The following is a 21,943-nucleotide window of genomic DNA, read 5'->3' as shown; positions in this document are numbered from 1 at the left end:
GTGATAGCTGTTAACTAGACTTAGTAAGTGTAATATACACTAATATCGAATCATTATGCTATATACATAAAACTAATGTTATATGTCATTTATATCTAATTTTTTTAAATATATCATCTGGAATGTATTGAGAAAGAATAATTTTTAGTTATAAAAGCCGTGTATGAAATATTTCCCTATGATTTATCTTGTTTGTAAAGTCACCATTAATGTTTTTTAAGTAAGTCCTTTTTGGACTCCATAAAGACCAGCCATATTCTGTTCTGTGGTTGTATTTAATGAGTCCATGGCTTACCAGAGGATTCTCACTTTTTACAGCATGGTAGATAATCCTTAATCCTCCATTGGCAGAACATTTGCTTTGTAGATTACCTGTACTACCTCAGGAATCCCTGCTCCCATTATCTAGCTAGATTCCAAACAAAACTGAAGAGACAAGAAAGTAACAGAGTCTTGTACAGAAAGGGAGACCAGTGTCTGCCTGAAGGCATGTCTGTGGTGAAGGTGTGTCTCTATCTATACGTGTAGCTAATAGGTAAATCACCTCCCTAAATATGTGGATTTTAATTGTTCAAATTTTCTTTGTAAATAAAACCAAGAGGAAAATGTGGCTATGGGAATGATAATTTATTTTTTCTTTTTTTTTAATATATGAAATTTATTCTCAAATTGGTTTCATACAACACCCAGTGCTCATCCCAAAAGATGCCCTCTTCAATACCCATCACCCACCCACCCCTCCCTCCCACCCCCCATCAACCCTCAGTTTGTTCTCAGTTTTTAAGAGTCACTTATGCTATGGCTCACTGGGAATGATAATTTAATGATAGACCAGCAGTAATGAAGATAGCATGAAGAAGTAGGGATAAGAAAAACAAAGAGCAGTCATGGTAGGATAGAAAGTGATGATTTAGAAAAAAAGTTTAGAAAAATAAAAGATGATTGAAGGTGAATTACGTGCAGAGGCTACATTGGAAGTCAAGTGGGTTGCTGTGCCCTTGGGCCGCTTCAAGCCCCTTTGAGCCCCTTCAAACCAGTCTTGACCTGCTCCCAAACACAGATAATTGCCCACTTTGAAGGCATTCTCTGAGGGCTTCTTCAACAGTTTGTTTTATGTTAGTTTTTCCCAGTAAGGATTCCAGGGGATTTTATCATGAAAGCCAGAACGTTATCTATCAATTCTTGCTTCAATTATTAGTGTTTTTAAATTAGTAATTATTGAGAATCCTGGGAAGATGGCGGTGGAGGAGGACGCTGGACTCACCGCGCGTCCTGCTGATCACTTAGATTCCACCTACACCTGCCTAAATAACCCAGAAAACCATGAGAGGACTAGCAGAACAGAGTCTCCGGAGCTAAGTGTAGACAAGAGGCCCACGGAAGAAGGTAGGAAGGCCAGAGAGGCGGTTGCGCGCTACACGGACTGGCGGGAGGGAGCCGGGGTGGAGGGGCGGCCCGCCGGCCAAGCAGAGCCCCCGAGTCTGGCTTCCAAAAGCGGAGGGGCCGGACGGAGTGTGTTCCGACAGCAAGCGGGACTTGACATCTGGAAGGTTATAAGCTAACAGCTCTGCTTGGAGAGCAGGAGGGCTGGAGGACAACGGGAGGGAAAGTTGTTGAGTCCCAGACGACAGAGCTCAGCTTGGCGGGGAACAAAGGCGCTCGCCAGCGCCATCTCCCTTGCCCATCCCCCAGCCAAAATCCCAAAGGGAACCGGTTCCTGCCAGGGAACTTGCTTGCACCACACAAACACCCATCGCTGTGCTTCTGCAGATCCCTCCCTCCAGTGGGTCTGACTCCCACCCGGTGCCGCAGGGCCCCTCCAGAAGCAGGTCTACGAAGGGTAAGCGAGCTGAGCCTGTCCCTCCTGCCCCTGTACACCTTGCCGATCCGCCCCAGCTAATCCGCCAGATCCCCAGCACCACAAGCCTGGCAGTGTGCAAGTAGCCCAGATGGGCCACGCCACCCCACAGTGAATCCTGCCCCTAGGAGAGGGGAAGAGAAGGCACACACCAGTCTGACTGTGGCCCCAGCGGTGGGCTGGGGGCAGATATCAGGTCTCACTGTGGCCCCGCCCACCAACACAAGTTATTCAAGACAGCACAGGGGAAGTGCCCCGCAGTCCCGCACCACTCCAGGGACTATCCAAAATGACGAAATGGGAGAATTCCCCTCAAAAGAATCTCCAGGAAATAACAACAGCTAACGAACTGATCAAAAAGGATTTAAACAATATAACAGAAAGTGAATTTAGAATAATAGTCATAAAATTAATCGTTGGGCTTGAAAACAGTGTAAAGGACAGCAGAGAATGTCTTGCTACAAATATCAAGGGACTAAGGAACTGGCAGGAGGAGCTAAAAAATGCGATCAATGAACTGCAAAATAAAATGGATACAACTACGGCTCAGATTGAAGAGGCAGAGGAGAGAATAGGTGAAATAGAAGATAAAATTATGGAAAAAGAGGAAGCTGAGAAAAAGAGAGATAAAAAAATCCAGGAGTATGAGGGGAAAATTAGAGAACTAAGTGATGCACTAAAGAGAAATAATATACGCACAATTGGTATTCCAGAGGAGGAAGAGAGAGGGAAAGGTGCTGAAGGGGTACTTGAAGAAATCATAGCTGAGAACTTCCCAGATCTGGGGAAGGAAAAAGGCATTGAAATCCAAGAGGCACAGAGAACTCCCTTCAGACGTAACTTGAATCGATCTTCTGCACGACATATCATAGTGAAACTGGCAAAATACAAGGATAAAGAGAAAATTCTGAAAGCAGCTAGAGATAAACGTGCTGTAACATATAAAGGGAGACCTATAAGACTCATGACTGATCTCTCTGCTGAAACTTGGCAGGCCAGAAAGGAATGGCAGGAGATCTTCCATGTGATGAACAGAAAAAATATGCAGCCAAGAATCCTTTATCCAGCAAGTCTGTCATTTAGAATAGAAGAAGAGATAAAGGTCTTCCCAAACAAACAAAAACTGAAGGAAATCGTCACCACTAAACCAGCCCTACAAGAGATCCTAAGGGGGATCCTGTGAGACAAAGTACCAGAGACATCGCCACAAGCATGAAACCTACGGACATCACAATGACTCTAAACCCATATCTTTCTATAATAACACTGAATGTAAATGGACTAAATGCACCAACCAAAAGACATAGGGTATCAGAATGGATAAAAAAATAAGACCCACCTATTTCCTGTCTACAAGAGACTCATTTTAGACCTGAGGACACCTTCAGATTGAGAGTGAGGGGATGGAGAACTATTTATCATGCCACTGGAAGTCAAAAGAAAGCTGGAGTAGCCATACTTCTATCAGACAAACTAGACTTTAAATTAAAGGCTGTAACAAGAGATGAAGAAGCACATTATATAATAATTACAGGGTCTATCCATCAGGAAGAGCTAACAATTATAAATGTCTATGCACCGAATACGGGAGCCCCCAAATATATAAAACAATTACTCACAAACATAAGCAACCTTATTGATAAGCATGTGGTAATTGCAGGGGACATTAACACTCCACATACAGAAATGGACAGATCATCTAGACACACGGTCAATAAAGAAACAAGGGCCCTGAATGATACATTGGATCAGATGGACTTGACAGATATATTTAGAACTCTGCATCCCAAAGCAACAGAATATACTTTCTTCTTGAGTGCACATGGAATATTCTCCAAGGTAGATCACATACTGGGTCACAAAACAGCCCTTCATAAGTATACAAGAATTGAAATCATACCATGCATACTTTCAGACCACAATGCTATGAAGCTTGAAATCAACCACAGGAAAAAGTCTGGAAAACCTCCAAAAGCATGGAGGTTAAAGAACACCCTATTAAAGAATGAGTGGGTCAACCAGACAATTAGAGAAGAAATTGAAAAATATATGGAAACAAACGAAAATGAAAATACAACAATCCAACGCTTTGGGATGCAGTGAAGGCAGTCCTGAGAGGAAAATACATTGCAATCCAGGCCTATCTCAAGAAACCAGAAAAATCCCAAATACAAAATCTAACAGCACACCTAAAGGAAATAGAAGCACAATGGCAAGGACAGCCTAAACCCAGCAGAAGAAGAGAAATAATAAAGACCAGAGCAGAAATAAACAATATAGAATCTAAAAAAACTGTAGAGCAGATCAACGAAACCAAGAGTTGGTTTTTTGAAAAAATAAACAAAATTGATAAACCTCTAGCCAGGCTTCTCAAAAAGAAAAGGGAGACGACCCAAATAGATAAAATCATGAATGCAAATGGAATTATTACAACCAATCCCTCAGAGATACAAACAATTATCAGGGAATACTATGAAAAATTATATGCCAACAAACTGGACAACCTGGAAGAAATGGACAAATTCCTAAACACCCACACACTTCCAAAACTCAATCAGGAGGAAATAGAAAGCTTGAACAGACCCATAACCAGCAAAGAAATTGAATCGATTATCAAAAATCTCCCAACAAATAAGAGTCCAGGACCAGATGGCTTCCCAGGGGAGTTCTACCAGACGTTTAAAGCAGAGATAATACCTATCCTTCTCAAGCTATTCCAAGAAATAGAAAGGGAAGGAAAACTTCCAGACTTATTCTATGAAGCCAGTATTACTTTGATTCCTAAACCAGACAGAGATCCAGTAAAAAAAGAGCACTACAGGCCAATATCCCTGATGAATATGGATGCAAAAATTCTCAATAAGATACTAGCAAATCGAATTCAACAGCATATAAAAAGAACTATTCACCATGATCAAGTGGGATTCATTCCTGGGCTGCAGGGCTGGTTCAACATTTGCAAATCAATCAACGTGATACATCACATTAATGAAAGAAAAGATAAGAATCATATGATCCTGTCAATCGATGCAAAAAAAGGCCTTTGACAAAATTCAGCAACCTTTCTTAATAAAAACCCTCGAGAAAGTTGGGATAGAAGGAACATACTTAAACATCATAAAAGCCATTTATGAAAAGCCCACAGCTAACATCATCCTCAATGGGGAAAAACTGAAAGCTTTTTCCCTGAGATCAGGAACACGACAGGGATGCCCACTCTCACTGCTGTCGTTTAACATAGTGTTGGAAGTTCTAGCATCAGCAATCAGACAATGAAAGGAAATCAAAGGCCTCAAATTGGCAAAGATGAAGTCAAGCTTTCACTTTTTGCAGATGACATGATACTATACATGGAAAACCCGATAGACTCCACCAAAAGTCTGCTAGAACTGATACATGAATTCAGCAAAGTTGCAGGATACAAAATCAATGTACAGAAATCAGTTGCATTCTTATACACTAACAATGAAGCAACAGAAAGACAAATAAAGAAACTGATCCCATTCACAATTGCACCAAGAAGCATAAAATACCTAGGAATAAATCTAACCAAAGATGTAAAAGATCTGTATGCTGAAAACTATAGAAAGCTTATGAAGGTAATTGAAGAAGAGATAAAGAAATGGAAAGACATTCCCTGCTCATGGATTGGAAGAATAAATATTGTCAAAATGTCAATACTACCCAAAGCTATCTACACATTCAATGCAATCCCAATCAAAATTGCACCAGCATTCTTCTCGAAACTAGAACAAGCAATCCTAAAATTCATATGGAACCACAAAAGGCCCCAAATAGCCAAAGTAATTTTGAAGAAGAAGACCAAAGCAGGAGGCATCACAATCCCAGACTTTAGCCTCTACTACAAAGCTGTAATCATCAAGACAGCATGGTATTGGCACAAAAACAGACACATAGACCAATGGAATAGAATAGAAACTCCAGAACTAGACCCACAAAAGTATGGCCAACTAATCTTTGACAAAGCAGGAAAGACTATCCAATGGAAAAAAGGCAGTCTCTTTAACAAATGGTGCTGGGAGAACTGGACGGCAACATGCAGAAGATTGAAACTAGACCACTTTCTCACACCATTCGCAAAAATAAACTCAAAATGGATAAAGGAATGTGAGACAGGAAACCATCAAAACCCTAGAGGAGAAAGCAGGAAAAGACCTCTCTGACCTCAGCTGTAGCAATCTCTTGCTCGACACATCCCCAAAGGCAAGGGAATTAAAAGCAAAAATGAATTACTGGGACCTTATGAAGATAAAAAGCTTCTGTACAGCAAAGGAAACAACCAACAAAACTAAAAGGCAACCAACGGAATGGGAAATGATATTTGCAAATGACATATCAGACAAAGGGCTAGTATCCAAAATCTATAAAGTGCACACCAAACTCCACACCCGAAAAACAAATAACCCAGTGAAGAAATGGGCAGAAAACATGAATAGACACTTCTCTAAAGAAGACATCCGGATGGCCAACAGGCACATGAAAAGATGCTCAACGTCTCTCCTTATCAGGGAAATACAAATGAAAACCACACTCAGATATCACCTCACGCCAGTCAGAGTGGCCAAAATGAACAAATCAGGAGACCATAGATGCTGGAGAGGATGTAGAGAAACGGGAAGCCTCTTGCACTGTTGGTGGGAATGCAAATTGGTGCAGCCACTCTGGAAAACAGTGTGGAGGTTCCTTAGAAAATTAAAAATAGACCTACCCTATGACCCAGCAGTAGCACTGCTAGGAATTTACCCAAGGGATACAGGAGTACTGATGCATAGGGGCACTTGTACCCCAATGTTCATAGCAGCACTCTCAACAATAGCCAAATTATGGAAAGAGCCTAAATGTCCATCCACTGATGAATGGATAAAGAAATTGTGGTTTATATACACAATGGAGTACCACAGGGCAATGAGAAAGAACGAAATATGGCCCTTTGTAGCAACGTGGATGGAACTGGAGAGTGTGATGCTAAGTGAAATAAGCCATACAGAGAAAGACAGATACCATATGTTTTCACTCTTATGTGGATCCTGAGAAACTTAACAGAAACCCATGGGGGAGGGGAAGGAAAAAAAAAAAAGAGGTTAGAGTGGAAGAGAGCCAAAGCTAAGAGACTCTTAAAAACTGAGAAGAAACTGAGGGTTGATGGGAGGGAGGGGAGGGTGGGTGATGGGTATTGAGGAGGGCACCTTTTGGGATAAGCACTGGGTGTTGTATGGAAACCAATTTGACAATAAACTTCATATATTGAAAAATTAAAAAAATAAATTAGTAATTATTTTAAAAATAATTACAAAATTGTTGAACCATTTTAAAGCTTTCAACTCATGAATTGTGTGACACCACTTGATAAGATTTAGGGTGCCTATAACTCAACCAAAACTTATTGGCCACCATGGTCATTTTGGCCATTCTGCAGTTTAAGTTTTTGTTTGTATTCTTGTATTGTTTAATTTCATCTTATATATGTAGGTTGCAGAAGAAGAATCAGAGAACATGCTGAATTATATGGTCAGAAGGAGCATCAAATTTACATCAAACTGATCTTCACTTGATTTATAAATTATATTCACTTGATTCAAATTCATTTTGGAAAGCACATTAAGATACTTCTAATATTTTAGGATATAATATTAAAAAGAGAAGATATAGCAGCAATGTTATTTAGTTTAGACTTAATTTTTTCAATAATTCTGTTTTTGTTGAGAAGTGCAGGCTGAAGTAGTCTCTTACTATTATGAAATAAAACACAGAAATTGTGAAAATAAATCAGTTGGGATTGCTTTTTAAATAGAAGAATTATTAGGTCATAAAAGCTCCATTTAATTTGTTTTCATAGTACATCTGGTAACTGTATTTCAATCCACATTTTAGGACATGCTGTGTAATTCTGAATTTCTCAACAAACTATGCTTTAGCTTACTTCAAACTCATTTTACTGTATAACCATATAAAAAGAACAAAATTAAAATTTTAATACCTCAGGAGTTTTCTTTAATTATATACTGTAATAGGAATTTACGAGTCTCAAAAAGATTAGGAAATGCCACTCCATGTTGTAGATTTTAGTATGTTCATATTTTGAATATATTCTCTGATTTTCAAATACTGTTATAACAAAAATGGATTTTAATTATATAATTTGTATTTGGAAGGAGCCAACAGGATCCATTTATGTCTAAACAAAATAATCCCAGGGCACCTGGGTGGCTCGGTCGGTTAAGTGTCCAATTCTTGATTTCAGCTAAGGTCATAATCTCACAGTTCATGGGATCCAGCCCCGCATCAGTCTGCATGCTGACAGTGCAGAACCTGCTTGAGATTCTCACTGTCTCCCTCTCTCTCTGTCCCTCTCTCTTTCTCTCTCTCCCTCTCTCTCAAAATGAATAAACTTTGAAAACAAAATAAAATAATCCCATATGTAATATCTTTCCCATTGAGAAAACATAAACTGTAGAAGGATCATTGAAATGCTATTCTATCAGATACTGGAAGACCAATAAATGTCAGACTTCTGTTTTCTCCATTCGAATTTTGCTCAAGTAGTTTTTTTTTCACGTTCAGTGTCTAAGTTGTAAATCAATCTTTGTCCACGAAATGACACCTTGGACAACTATAACATTGGAATTATTTCTATAGAACGTTTGGAAATTTTAACTCCTATCATGCCTGTATTTATTCTTCCCCTTGTTTACAGGCTAAGTCAGTGTTTTTCAAATAACAAGTCATGACACAGTTTAGTGATTTGGGACCAGCAAAGTTGCTTTGTGTTCTTCCTTTTAAACATTTTTTAAATATATATTTTCAGTAAATTTCAACGTTTCTCAAAATACTCGTTTGAGTTCTGTGTAAACATATATGTATATGCATATGTGTGTATACTGAGTCACCATTTAAAATTTCTTACTGTGGGTTGCCATCAGAGAAGTTTGAAAAGCTGTGGTGTAAATGTCATGTAGTTCCATGTAGTTTGAGGCCTAGGAGTTTGAAATTTATGCCATTTTAACTTTACTGCGATTTGGATCATGGCTGTCCTTTTCATCCTCTTGTATCCATGAAAAACTGAACTTCTCTTGAGTTACTGAAATATTTTTATCTCAAAAGAATCATTAGCCTAAGAACTAAACCAGTTGTCTTCCGTCTGCAGTCTAACTTTAGACACTGTACATGATATTTCTGTATTCATTTTTATATACCACTTCCCTGTAGCTTCATTTCATTACCAGCGTTTTTTCTCTTTCCCTGCATCTTATAACAATACATGTTTCATATTTATTATTATAAGTATAATGAAATCATTTTTGGAACCAAGGCAAGGTCTAACAAGTAAATTAACTACCATGAGATAACACTTCATAGCCTAGCATGGTTATAATCAAAAGAAAATAGCAAGTATTGGGAAGGATGTAGAAAAAAGCACGTCTACATAAAAGCTTGTTCATAGCAGCATTATTCATAATCACCAAAAAGTGGAAATAACCCAAAGGTCCATCAATAGATGAGTGGTTAAGCAAAATGTGGTATATTCATACAGTGAAAATAGTACTTGGCCCTAAAAACAAAGGAAGTACTCATACATGCTACAGCATGGATGAACTTTGAGAACATTATGCTAAGAGAAAGAAGCGGTCACAGTGGACCACATATTGAATGCTTCCATCTATGTGAAGTGTATAGAATTGACAAATCTGTGACACAGGAAGTAGATTAGTGGTTGCTCAGAGGTGGAAGTGAGTATTGAAGTAACTGCTAATAGGTACATGATTTCTTTTTCTTTTTTGAGTTATTTATTTATTTAGAGCAGGGGAAGAGCAGAGAGAGAGGGAGACAGAGAGATTCCCAAGTAAGCTCGGCACTGTCAGCACAGAGCCCCATGAAGGGCTCGAATTCAGGAGCCGTAGGATCCTGACCTGAGCTGAAATCAAGAGTTGGATGCTTAACCGACTGAGCCACCCAGGCGCCCTGCTACGTGTTTCTTACTAGGGTGATGAAAGTATCCCCAAATTGATTGTACTGGTGATTGCACAACTCTGAGAATATACACAACATGCATGGTGTGTGTATTACATTTCAGTAAAACTCTTATTTTTATTTATTTTTTAATTTAAATTCCAGTTAACAGTGTAATAGTAGTTTCAGGTGTACAATGTAGCGATTCGGTACTTCCATGCAACACCCAGTGCTCATGACAAGTGCCCTCCTTAATCCCTGTCACCTATTTAACTCTCTGGTAACCATCAGTTTGTTCTGTGTAGTTAAGAGTCTGTTTCTTGGTTTTCCTCTTTTTTCCCCCCTATGATCATTTATTTTGTTTCTTAAATTCCACATATGAGTGATTTGTCTTTCTCTGACTGACTTATTTCACTTAGCATTACACTCTCTAGCTCCATCTACATCATTGTAAATGGCAAGATTTCATTCTTTCTTATGGCTAAATAATATTCCAGTGTGTGTGTGTGTGTGTGTGTGTGTGTGTGTGTGTGTACGTGCACAACGTCTTCCTTTTTTTTTTACGTTTATTTATTTATTTTGAGAGAGAGAGAGAGAGAGAGCACAAGCAGGGGAGGGGCAGAGAGAGAGGATCCCAAGCAGGCTCTGCACTGTCAGCACAGAGCCGGACATGGGGCTTGATCCCACAGACGGTGAGATCATGACCTGAACCAAAATCAACAGTCCAGTGCTTAACCGACTGAGCCACCCAGGCGCCCCTACACTATGTCTTCTTCTTCTTCTTTTTTTTTTAATTTTTATTTTTGAGAGAGCATGCGTGTGAGCGGGAGTGGGGCAGGGAGAGGGAGACACAGAATCTGAAGCAGGCTTCAGGCTCCTAGCTGTCAGCCCAGAGCCCAATGCAGGTCTTGAACTCACAAATCAGGATATCATAACCTGAGCCGAGGTCTGATGCTTAACTGACTGAGCCACCCAGGCTCCCCCACTACACCATGGCTTCTTAACCCATTCACCAGTCAATGGACACTTGGGATCTTTCCAAAATTTGACTATTGTTGATAATGCTGCTATAAACATCAAGGTGCATGTATCTCTTCAAATTAGTATTGTTTGGATTCTTTAGGTAAATACCTAGTAATGCAATTGCTAGATTGTAGAGTAGTTCTGTTTTTAACTTTTTGAGGAAACTCCTTACTGTTTTCCATAGTGGCTGCCCCAATTGGCATTCCCACCAACAGGGCAAGAGGGTTTCCCTTTCTCATCCTCACCAACACCTGTTGTTTCTTGTGTTGTTACATTTATCCATATGGACAGGTGTGAGGCGATATCTCATTGTAGTTTTGATTTGCACTTCCCAGATGGTAAGTGATGTTGAGCATCTTTTCATTTGTCTGTTGGTCATCTGTGTGTCTTTTTTGGAGAAATGTCTATTGATGTCTTCTGCCCATTTCTTAACTGGACTATTTATTTTTGGGTGTTGAGTTTGAGAAGTTCTGTGTAGATTTTGGATACTAACCCTTTATCAGGTATGCCATTTGCAAATGTCTTCTCCCATTCTGTAGGTTGCCTTTTAGTTTTGTTGATTGCTTCCTCTGCTGTGCAGAAGCTTTTTATTTTGATGAGGTCTCAATAGTTAATTTTTGCTTTTGTTTCCCTTGCCTCAGGAGACATATCTAGTAAGAAGTTGCTATGGGCGAGGTCAAAGAGGTTACTGCTTGTGTTCTCCTCTAGGATTTTAATGGTTTCCTGTTTCACACTTAGGTCTTAAATCCATTTTGAATTTATTTTTGTGTCTGGTGTAGGAAAGTGGTCCAGTTTCATTCTTCTGCATGTCACTGTCCAGTTATCCCAGGACCATTTGTTGAAGAGACTGTCCTTTTATCCATTGGATATTCTTTCCTGCTTTGTCAAAGATTAGCTGGCCATATATTTGTGGGTCCACTTGTGGGCTTTCTGTTCTGTTCTGTTCCACTGATCTATGTGTCTGTTTTTGTGCCACTACCATATTGTATCAATGCCTACAGCTCCGTATATAACCTGAAGTTCAAAAGTGTGATGCTTCCAGTTTTGCTTTTCCTTTTCAAGATTGCTTTGGCTATTTGGGTCTTTTGTCATTCCATATAAATTTTAGGATTGTTTGTTCTAGCTCTGTGAAAAATGCCCAGTGGTATTTAGATAGGGATTGTATTAAATGTGTAGACTGCTTTGGGTAATATAGACATGTTAACAATATTTGTTCTTCAAAAAAAAAAATTTAATTTAAAAAAGGGGCGCCTGGGTGGCTCAGTTGGTTAAGCGTCCGACTTCGGCTCAGGTTATGATCTCGTGGTCCGTGAGTTCGAGCCCCACGTCAGGCTCTGTGCTGACAGGTCGGAGCCTGGAGCCTCCTTCGGATTTTGTTTCTCCCTCTCTCTCTGCCCCTCCCCCGCTTGCGCTCTGTCTCTCTCTGTCTCAAAAATAAATTAAAAAAAAATTTAAACAATATTTGTTCTTTGAATCCATAAGCATGGAATGGTTTTTTTTTCCATTTCTTTCTGTCATCTTCAATTTCTTTCATCAGTGTTTTATAGTTTTCTGAGTATAGGTCTTTCACCTCTTTGCTTTGGTGTATTCCGAGGCATCTTATGGTTTTTAGTGCATCAATAAAGTTTTAAACACAAAACTATTACTATTTTTTTTTCAACGTTTATTTATTTTTGGGACAGAGAGAGACAGAGCATGAACGGGGGAGGGGCAGAGAGAGAGGGAGACACAGAATCGGAAACAGGCTCCAGGCTCCGAGCCATCAGCCCAGAGCCTGACGCGGGGCTCGAACTCACGGACCGTGAGATCGTGACCTGGCTGAAGTCGGACGCTTAACCGACTGCGCCACCCAGGCGCCCCAAAACTATTACTATTTTTAAAAAATATATTCATGAATACTATTTATTTGGATTATTTCATTTTTGATAAATTTTTATAATAAGAAATTTCAACATTTCTTAAAGTTCTTGACTAGTAAAGTTTAAAAAGTATGGTTTGCGGGGGCGCCTGGGTGGCTCAGTCAGTTAAGTTTCCGACTTCAGCTCAGGTCATGATCTCACAGTTCGTGGGTTCGAACCCGGCATCAGGCTCTGTGCTGACAACTCAGAGCCTGGAGCCTATTTCAGATTCTGTGTCTCCCTCTCTCTCTGTGCTCCCCTGCTCATGCTCTTTGTCTCAAAAATAAACAAACATTTAAAAAAAGTTCTTTCAAGTTAAAAAAAAAAAAAAGTATGGTTTAGGGGCACCTGGGTGGCTTACTCGGTTAAGCGTCTGATGTGGGCGGTTTGTGAATTCAACCCCACGTGGATTGTGTGCTGACAGCTCAGAGCCTGGAGCCTTCTTCGGATTCTGTGTCTCCCTCTCTCTCTGTGTGTCCCCCACCCTCCCTCCCCACACACACACTCTCTCTCTCTCTCAAAAATAAATGTTTACAAAAATTTAAAGTATGGTTTAACTGTATTTTATTATAGAATAAATATAAGATGGCTCTTTAATCTCAATAATAATTTGAATGGACTTTTCCCCATTAAAAATCAAGTGTTCAAATTTTACAAATGACTATGATTGTAAAATTAAGAATTTAAATTATTTTTATGGCAAATTCAGGCATTAATTGTCCTTTTTGGTTTTTTAACATTTTTTAAATGTTTTTTTTATTTTGAGAGCGAGCTCATGAGCAGGGGAGGGGCAGATAAAGGGGGGGAAGGGGGAAGAGACAAAGAGAGAAATATCCCAGGTGGGCGCTGCACCGTCAGCGGGGGAGCAGGCAGGGCTTGAACTCCCAAACCACGAGATTATGTACTGAGCCTAAATTAAGACTTGGATATTTAACTGACTGAGCCACCAGGTGCCCTTAATGTCCTTTTTAAATCCATCCAGAGAATAACATAGAATTCTGTCTCTTAGTTCTAGAATATGGACAGTCAGGATAACCATGTGTCTCCATGTCGGACAAGAAGATACACTTTTCTCTTTGCCTTATGGTTTAATTTGCATAGTGAAAATGTAGGTTGTCTAGTGATCTCCTGAGATGAAATTGAAATCTGAAGTTTGAATTTAAAACAACATTACGTAAGGGATGACTTATCTTTCCCTCATGAGGTAATAAGGTAATGGAGGAAATGAAACACTTACAGAAATTATTCTACAGACTGTATCTCTCAAAAAGAGATACTGAAAAAGTACACTGGCCAGTCATAGGACAGAAGTTAGGGGGAGGGTATGTCCAGACAAGTTTTAAAGTAAATGTAGCTCTTGACTTATTCCAGTTTGTTTTCATAGTTCTTACTTAGGGGAGAAAAAGATCATTCAAAAATACTTAATGGAAATCTGCGTTGCTACTTTCTCCTAGATTGTAACTTCCTAAAGGATCTGGTGCTGTTGGTTTCTCTTCCCTGCATCCTAGATTCTGTATTCCCCCTAACCTACATATTCAATTTTATCCTGTCATTCCCCTTAATAACTCATGCATTATCCAGAGAAGCATTTCTCTTTGGTAGCCTGCAGATCCTTAGGAATTCATGAAAGTTCATGGAGGTTGGTGAGAGAAAGCAAAGGAATGTCAGTAAGAGACATGTTTGGGGGAATTTTTGAAAAATAGAAAGCAGATGAGAGGAGAAACAAGCTGGCCAGCAACAAGACTGCTGTCCCCCTTTATAACTTACATGTCTTAGAGGGTCCAACCAGTGCACTAAAGAAAAAAAAAATGAGTAAGATGATTACCTCTGTTTTTCCATAGTAAAGTTTTCCTTTCGGTTAGTTGCTTTTGAAAAGATACAGCTATTTAGATATCCTTTTACTCACCACATTCTTACCCCTTAGCCCTAATCTTCATTGATGATTCTTGCCTAAATCACATATTAAATGATAGCATCCATATAACAATTTTCTAATTTCATCATCCCTTCAAGCTGGCTCCTATGTCCCTATCATTCCTTGGGAAGTTTTGCTTTCTGATTCATTAAGTCGTTCCAGGCTCATCTGGACTGTCTGTGCCGCAATGTTTGATTCAGCCATTTGGCCAGGAAGCTCTCGTTCTTTTTAGTAAGGAATGGTTTGTAGAATCTGAGGTCTGGGGCGGATAGATGTGCTCCGTAGCTCCCAAACCCCTCATGGCTGAGGCTAGGAAACATGTACCTTTATCTACATGTATGTAGTAAATACTGTGTTTAGAAGCTTCATTTCTATCTCCGTGTTTAGAAACAAAACACAAAAACTGTTAAACTAGACCAGCTGATTTTTATACACTAAATGTAAGAATTCCAAAAGTCAGGTCATGAGCATATGGTCATAAGATTATATTTCAGCCTACATTTTAAGACATTTTGTCTCCAACCAAATATGGCATGCTCTTTGATGATTCATTTGTCAACAAATCATGCTTTCTCTTATATGATTTAAAATAAGTTGAATAACATTAATAAATGAGGAAAATCTTGAAAATTTATAATGCAATAGCTTATAATAGTGAGGTGAAATAAGATATTTTTATTTATTTTCTTATTTATCCCATTATGCACCGATGACAAAATTTTTACCAATATTCTTAAAAAGGGAGTAGGGAGAGTTATTAATTACTATACAGAGTTAGTGAATTAAAAATTAATTAAAAGTTGAATACCTTTACTTAGAGGGTAAAGTCCCAATTCCTTCTCCCAATGTGCAAGTCCTCCCACCTTCCTCCCTAGTCTCATCTCATACTTCCCTCCCTCAGGGAAGGCATTATATGATCTGGGCACATTGATTCGCCTCACGGTTCCCAGCGCACTAGCATGATTGGCTTGCCCTTCCCCCGACAGTAATCTGCCTGGAAACATCTGACACGTCTCTCAGGTTCCAGGTCACATATCACCTGTTCCACAGACTCTTATAGACAGAATTCATTCTTCCTCTGTTCTCACAAAGGCTCATCTATCCTAATTTTTTATCTCTGTATTCCTTAGTAGGTGTGTCTTCCTTTACACGGCGACTTTATCTTCCTTATATCTCAGCACAGCACAGTATCAGGCATTGGATAAATGCAGAAAGATTTTATTGGTTTCAAGATTATCAACTTTGATCATTTTAAAATGTCTCTTCTGCCAGCACCTCTTAAATCCTACTCTAGTTTCGATAACTTCCTTTGTATATAAAAAAATTAAATTTTAATTATGCTAAACCTGTTGCTAGATTTCTAGAGATGGGATAAAGATTTCAAACGTCAGGATACTTCAGAATCAGTCACATGTGCTACGCCTTTCAGTAGGCTGCACTAGCCCGTCACTCAGCCATGTCCATGTGAGAGGGCAGAGCTACACTTCTAACCAGAGCAGATGGGCAAACTAATAAGGTGAAAGAGTCAGACTCAGGAGGCACAGCTAATGGTGCTGGTGACATTGAGAAGGCAATGCCCGTGGCTGAAGGAACTTGCAAAGATCACTTTGTGGGTTCTAGCTGGGTAGACTCCAACTCCTTCCTTAGTTTAATCTTCATCATTAATTCCCTGAGCTCTCAGTGTTTACTCCCCCATAGCTCTATCCAAGGCCCACAGTGGCCAGACCTTACCAGTCCAGTTTTTGTTTTTGTTTTTACCCCAGAGTCTCCAAAAATACCTGTCTATTTACTCCCCTGGGGCTCACTGCCACCTCTTTCCTTCAACCTTACCACATGCCCCGTCCACTCTGCTACTGTGGGCTGTGCTCAACTCTTCCCCATCTGGTGTTTTGCTTATAATTTGGTAAAGGCTTGGTTGGAAACTCAGTTTAATACTGGGGCTACTTTACGGTAGTGCTTATATCTTTTAGTACTAGAAATATTTGCATTATAGTCAGTATTACAAAGTGTGTATGTCTGTTTTTTCTTTCCAGATCCTGGTTAGATAACAATGGGAAAAGTGCAGTTAGAAAGCTGAAGAACAGTTTGCCACTTAGAAAAGAACTAGATCGTCTAAAAGATGACCTGTCTAATCAGCTGCAGCTCTCGGACATCAGGTAACAAAGGCAGAGCCTAATTTGGAGATGGGAGTAAGCAGGTGCTATCTATTGGTCAAGCTTTCCAGCAGTTAGATATTTGCATCTTTAATTTAATTATTCTGATTACTAAATAATCTTCAGTCATCTTTTTCAGAAATTGTCAAATGTTCATCTGTGTAAGAAAATGATCAATTTCTTGCTGAAAACAGTGAACTAAAGTTTAGATACTGACATTTTTAGCATAGCAGTTTAATTTTTTAAAGTAACGTTTATAAGAAAAATATCTTTTCCATATGCACATAATATATAAAAAATAATTATTCCTCCATCATGTGAGATCAGTATCCAAGTTTAAAATGAAGGGAGAGAGAAAATGGGTGTTGTATTCTTGGTTCCATGTTTTATAACATGACCTTTTTTTAATGTATATATAATTTTTTTGAGACAGAGAGCACACACTAGCAAGGGAGGGGCAGAGGGAGAGCGAGAGAGACAAAGAGAGAGAGAATCTTATGCAGACTCCATGCCCAGCCCAGAGCCCAATGTGGGGCTCAATCTCACGATCATGAGATTGTGACCTGAACTGAAATCAAGAGTCTGACTGACTGAGGCACCCAGGCGCCCCAACATGACTTTTTAAAGAAGCTTTCATTAACCTGGAAATTGCAAGGTACATAAAGATACATGTAGGTGTTTATTATAAAAACAGATTTAACAGCTGTTTAAAATGGTAAGGAAGAGAAAGGGCAGGGCCTAGTGGACTCCCCACCAGGGAGGACTCCCCATTAGGAGAACTCTGAGAAACTGTTGTGAAACATAAGAGACTCCTAAAAACTGAGAACAAACTGAGGGTTGATGGAGGGGTGGGAGGGAGGGGAGGGTGGGTGAGGGGTATTGAGGAGGGCACCTGTTGGGATGAGCGCTGGGTGTCATATGGAAACCAATTTGACAATAAATTTCATATTAAAAAAAAAAAAACTTGTGCAGTGTGAAGCTTGGACATTGCTATTACTGTTTCTTGTAACCTGCTTTGTTGTTTTCAACCCTCATTAACAGGATGCTTTTTCTTCTTTTGAACTGAAATGACTCTTTGGGTACCATAATAGCACCTTTTCTTTGTGCCTGCCCGGTATTAATAAGACGTATATGTTCTGTTCTTGTATGTTCAAATCATAGTGGGTTTGGGTTTTTTTTTTTTTCAAATCATAGTTTTATAAGAGAATTCAGATTTCAAGGAAAACATGTGGACTTGGGGTATGTGGGGTGTTGGGTTTTGTGCTGATAGCTGCTCTTTGATCATCAGGTCAATATTTTTAGGCCCTGCTTTGTTTATAGGGCATTCTTCCAATTCCACAATCTAGTAGCACGGACTTTTCTAGCTCCAACCAAATAACAAGATCCCTTTTAAAAGTTTGTAAAATAAATTCCTGTACTTTTATAAGTAACTTTTTCTAGTGCAAATTCTAAATGATCTATCAAAGAGACTGGGATTAGGAAAATAAAAGGATTTTTTTTAAGGATTTCTTGAACATAAAAAGAAACAAGCATTATGTTACAATATGGTGTAGAAATTTCTCAGCTTTGATTTTTACCATGGTAAATGTCAATAAATATAAGCCACATAAACAAAAGCTCTTGGGGGTTCTCCATTTTTCAGAGTGCAAAAGCGTTCTGAGACCGAAACATTTGAGGACCATGGGCATGATGGCTTTCCACTATTAGAAAATTACCCAAACCTCCAAAAGATGGAGACATTGCAACCAATGACGTTTCTAACTATTCAGCCTGTGTGAAAGACCCTTTGTTAATAGGAACAGTGCCATATAATATATATTATTATATAATAATAATATATTTACATATTACATTTGCACACCAGTGCCTCTGTAACATCATGTGAACATTAGGTTCCATCTTGTCACTAAGATTTAGTGTTCATTTATAAAATAAGTAGATCACATGTCATAAAAATCACTTAGTCCAGAATAAGATAAAAAGAATCTGATAAACCTAACTGGAATTCCTAATTAGAACTTAAATCCAGAGGCCCCCAGGTGGCTCAGTCAGTTAAGTGTCCAAATTTGGCTTAGGTCATGATATCATGGAGCATGAGTTCGAGCCCCACATTGTGCTCTGCACTGACTGTAAGGAGCCTGCCTAGGATTCTGTCTCTCCATCTCTCCCATCTGCTCTCTTGCTCTCTCTCTCTCAAATAAATAAATTAAAAAAAAAAAAAACCTTAAATCTAAAACAAAATCATCATCTTTGAGTGATGTGGAGATGGAAAAGATTTTTTTAAGTGTTTCCTATTTCATTCTCTTCTTTTTCTTTTTTTTTTTTCTTTTTTTAACTTTATTTTGAGAGCAAGAATGACCCATGGCCTGTGCTGAAATCAAAAGTCCGATGCTTAATCAACTGAGCCACCCAGGGGCCCCTCATTCCCTTATTTTAAAATAGAAACAGCATAGTGTATTTGCTTGCTTTATTTGTTTGTTTGTTTGTTTGTTTGTTTTATTTTATTTTAAAGAGAGAGAGAGAGGGTGAATGGGGAGGGGCAGAGAGAGAGAATCTTAAGTAGGCTCCACACTCAGTGTAGACCTAGACTTGGAGCTCTATCCCATGACCCTGGGACTGTGACCTGAGGCAAAATCAAGAGTCAGACATTCAACCAACTGAGCCACTCAGATGCCCCTGTATTTGCTTGTTTTAAATTTTTTTTTTTCCAACGTTTATTTATTTTTAAGACAGAGAGAGACAGAGCATGAACGGGGGAGGGGCAGAGAGAGAGGGAGACACAGAATCAGAAACAGGCTCCAGGCTCTGAGCCATCAGCCCAGAGCCCGACGTGGGGCTCGAACTCCCGGACCGCGAGATCGTGACCTGGCTGAAGTCGGACGCTTAACCGACTGCGCCACCCAGGCGCCCCATGTATTTGCTTGTTTTAAATCTTTGGGTACCTGAACATAGTAGTAATATTTTTACCCTCTGGCCAACCATTCATTTTCCATTTGGTTGTTTCATAAAATAATGAGCTAGTTGGAAAACACGACTACTTGAAAAAAGCATTCGCAGGAATTAATTCTCTGTCTTTCACAGGAATTAAGCAGCTGGGGTGAATGCACGGCTCTTCCCTCAGGGATGCCTGCTGCTAACGTGCCTTTGTGCTCTGGTGTCCTAGGTGGCAGAGGGGCTGGGGCATCGCCCATCGCTGTAGCCAGCTTCACAGTTTAGGCCGCCTAGCACAGCAGAACTTGGAAACACTTAAAAATGCAAAAGGTAAACAATTTCCATTTTCTTTTCAAATATCACACAGCTGCTATACACATCTGTAACTTGTGGAGGAAAACTAAGTGTTAAAAATCCTTACAGATGTGACCATATCACAGCTGAATTTTTAAATGTGTTCCTTTGAATAAAACAGCAACATAAAATTAGCCTTTAAGCTTCTACCTAATTTAATCCTGAATTTGTATGCTAAGTTTAAGTAATTATTTGCACAGTGGTGAATGAAGCATCTCTGGACAGTGACCAAAGGGTTTGTGTTTTTATCATCAGGATGTACAATAATATTTACAGACCGCTCCGGGATGAGTGCAGTGGGCCATGTGATGCTAGGAACAATGGATGTCCATCATCACTGGACAAAAGTAAGGAAGAGTTTAAAAGCAAAAGAATCTCTGATTTGTCATAGACATACGCTTGTCTCAAACTATGTTGTTACGTCAATGAACTAAAAAACAACTTGAATCATAGGTTCGGCTGTTTTCAGATTAGGTGTTTACTATCATGTAGTTAAAATACTTAGGGGCCTGATTTTTAAGTCAGTTTTTATTTGGAAATTTTGTAGTCTTTCTGAGGCACCGCCTAAAAGGCTTGCATTCTATTGTTTTGGTGTTAACAGATTTACTGCGCTATAATTGACATACAATAAATTGCACAGATGGTATATAATTTGATGAGATTTAACCTGTATAAATAGCCATTACCACAACAAGATAGTGAACGTATCCATCACCCACAAAAGTGTGCTCGTGTCCACTTGTAAGCCCTCTCGTCCATCCCACCACCCTCTCCACAAACAACCTCTGGCATGCTGTCACTGTAGATCAGTTTATATTACTATAGTTTTCTATAAGTGGAATCACAAAATATATACTTCTCTTTTTTGGCAGGGGGGGGCAGGTTCTGTTTTCTTTCAGTCAACATAATTTTTTTCAGATTCATCCATGCTGTTGCATGTATCAAGAATTTATTCCTTTTTATTGCCATGTAGTTAGTATCTGATCATCTAAATCTACCCCAGTCTGTTTATCCATTTACCTACTGATGGACATTGAGCTGTGTTAGTTTGGGCTGTTGGAAATAAAGCTGCTAGGAACATTTGTCCGTGAATAGTTGGATCACATGTTAGGGCATTTTACCTTTTAAGAAACTGCTAAACTTTGCAATGGTTGTCTTTAGTTTTAGCCGTTCTACCACGAGTATGGTTCTATCTCATGTGGGTTTCATTTGTGTTTCCCTAATGACCCATCATGTTGAGCATCTTTTCATGTGCTTATTTGCCATCCGCGTACTTGCTTTTGTGAAGTGGCTATTCAAATATTTGGTAGAAAATATTTGCAAACCACGTCTCTGACAAAGTCTGTGTACCTAATGTATAAAGAACTCTGAAACTCAACAGTCAAAAAAAACCTCAAACGATCCAAAAACAAAAATAAAAGACATGAACAGGTTTGTCACAGAAGGTGACCTACAGATGGCAATTTTTTTTGAATGGCTAAGATGAAAAGTAATGATACCACCAAATTCTGGCACTGGTCACTGGTGGGGGTATAGAGTGCTACAGACAGTCTGGAAAAGAGTGTGATGGTACACAACTAAACAAGTGTGACCATATGACCCAGCAGTTGCACCCTTGGGCATTTGTACTAGAGAAGTGAAAAATTATGTTCCCATAAAACCTGTACATAAATGTTCATAATAGCCAACAACTAGAAAAACTCTAATGTCCTTCAGTGTGTGAATGTTTAAATTGTGACACATGCGTACAACAGAATATTACCCAACAAAAAGAGGGAATGAACTACTGATACCAGCCACAACTTGGGTGGATTGGCACAAAAGGACATTGTGCTGAGTGAAA

General features: G+C 39.2%; 1 protein-coding gene across 1 annotated transcript in view; it reads left to right on the top strand.

Moving 5' to 3' along the window:
* TCAIM (T cell activation inhibitor, mitochondrial) overlaps positions 1-21,943 on the top strand; it is a 74,862-nt gene that overhangs the window by 45,513 nt on the left and 7,406 nt on the right. The window contains exons 7-9 of the mRNA XM_047100254.1: positions 16,696-16,818; positions 19,979-20,076; positions 20,356-20,447. Coding sequence (XP_046956210.1) covers positions 16,696-16,818; positions 19,979-20,076; positions 20,356-20,447 — 313 coding nt within the window. The remainder of the gene's footprint in view (positions 1-16,695; positions 16,819-19,978; positions 20,077-20,355; positions 20,448-21,943) is intronic.

Source organism: Lynx rufus, unplaced genomic scaffold, assembly GCF_022079265.1.
Source record: "Lynx rufus isolate CCGP_SWC_20201006 ecotype Redwood Valley unplaced genomic scaffold, mLynRuf1.p SCAF_5, whole genome shotgun sequence".
NCBI lineage: Eukaryota > Metazoa > Chordata > Mammalia > Carnivora > Felidae > Lynx > Lynx rufus.
This window is presented reverse-complemented; position numbering and strand designations above follow the sequence as displayed.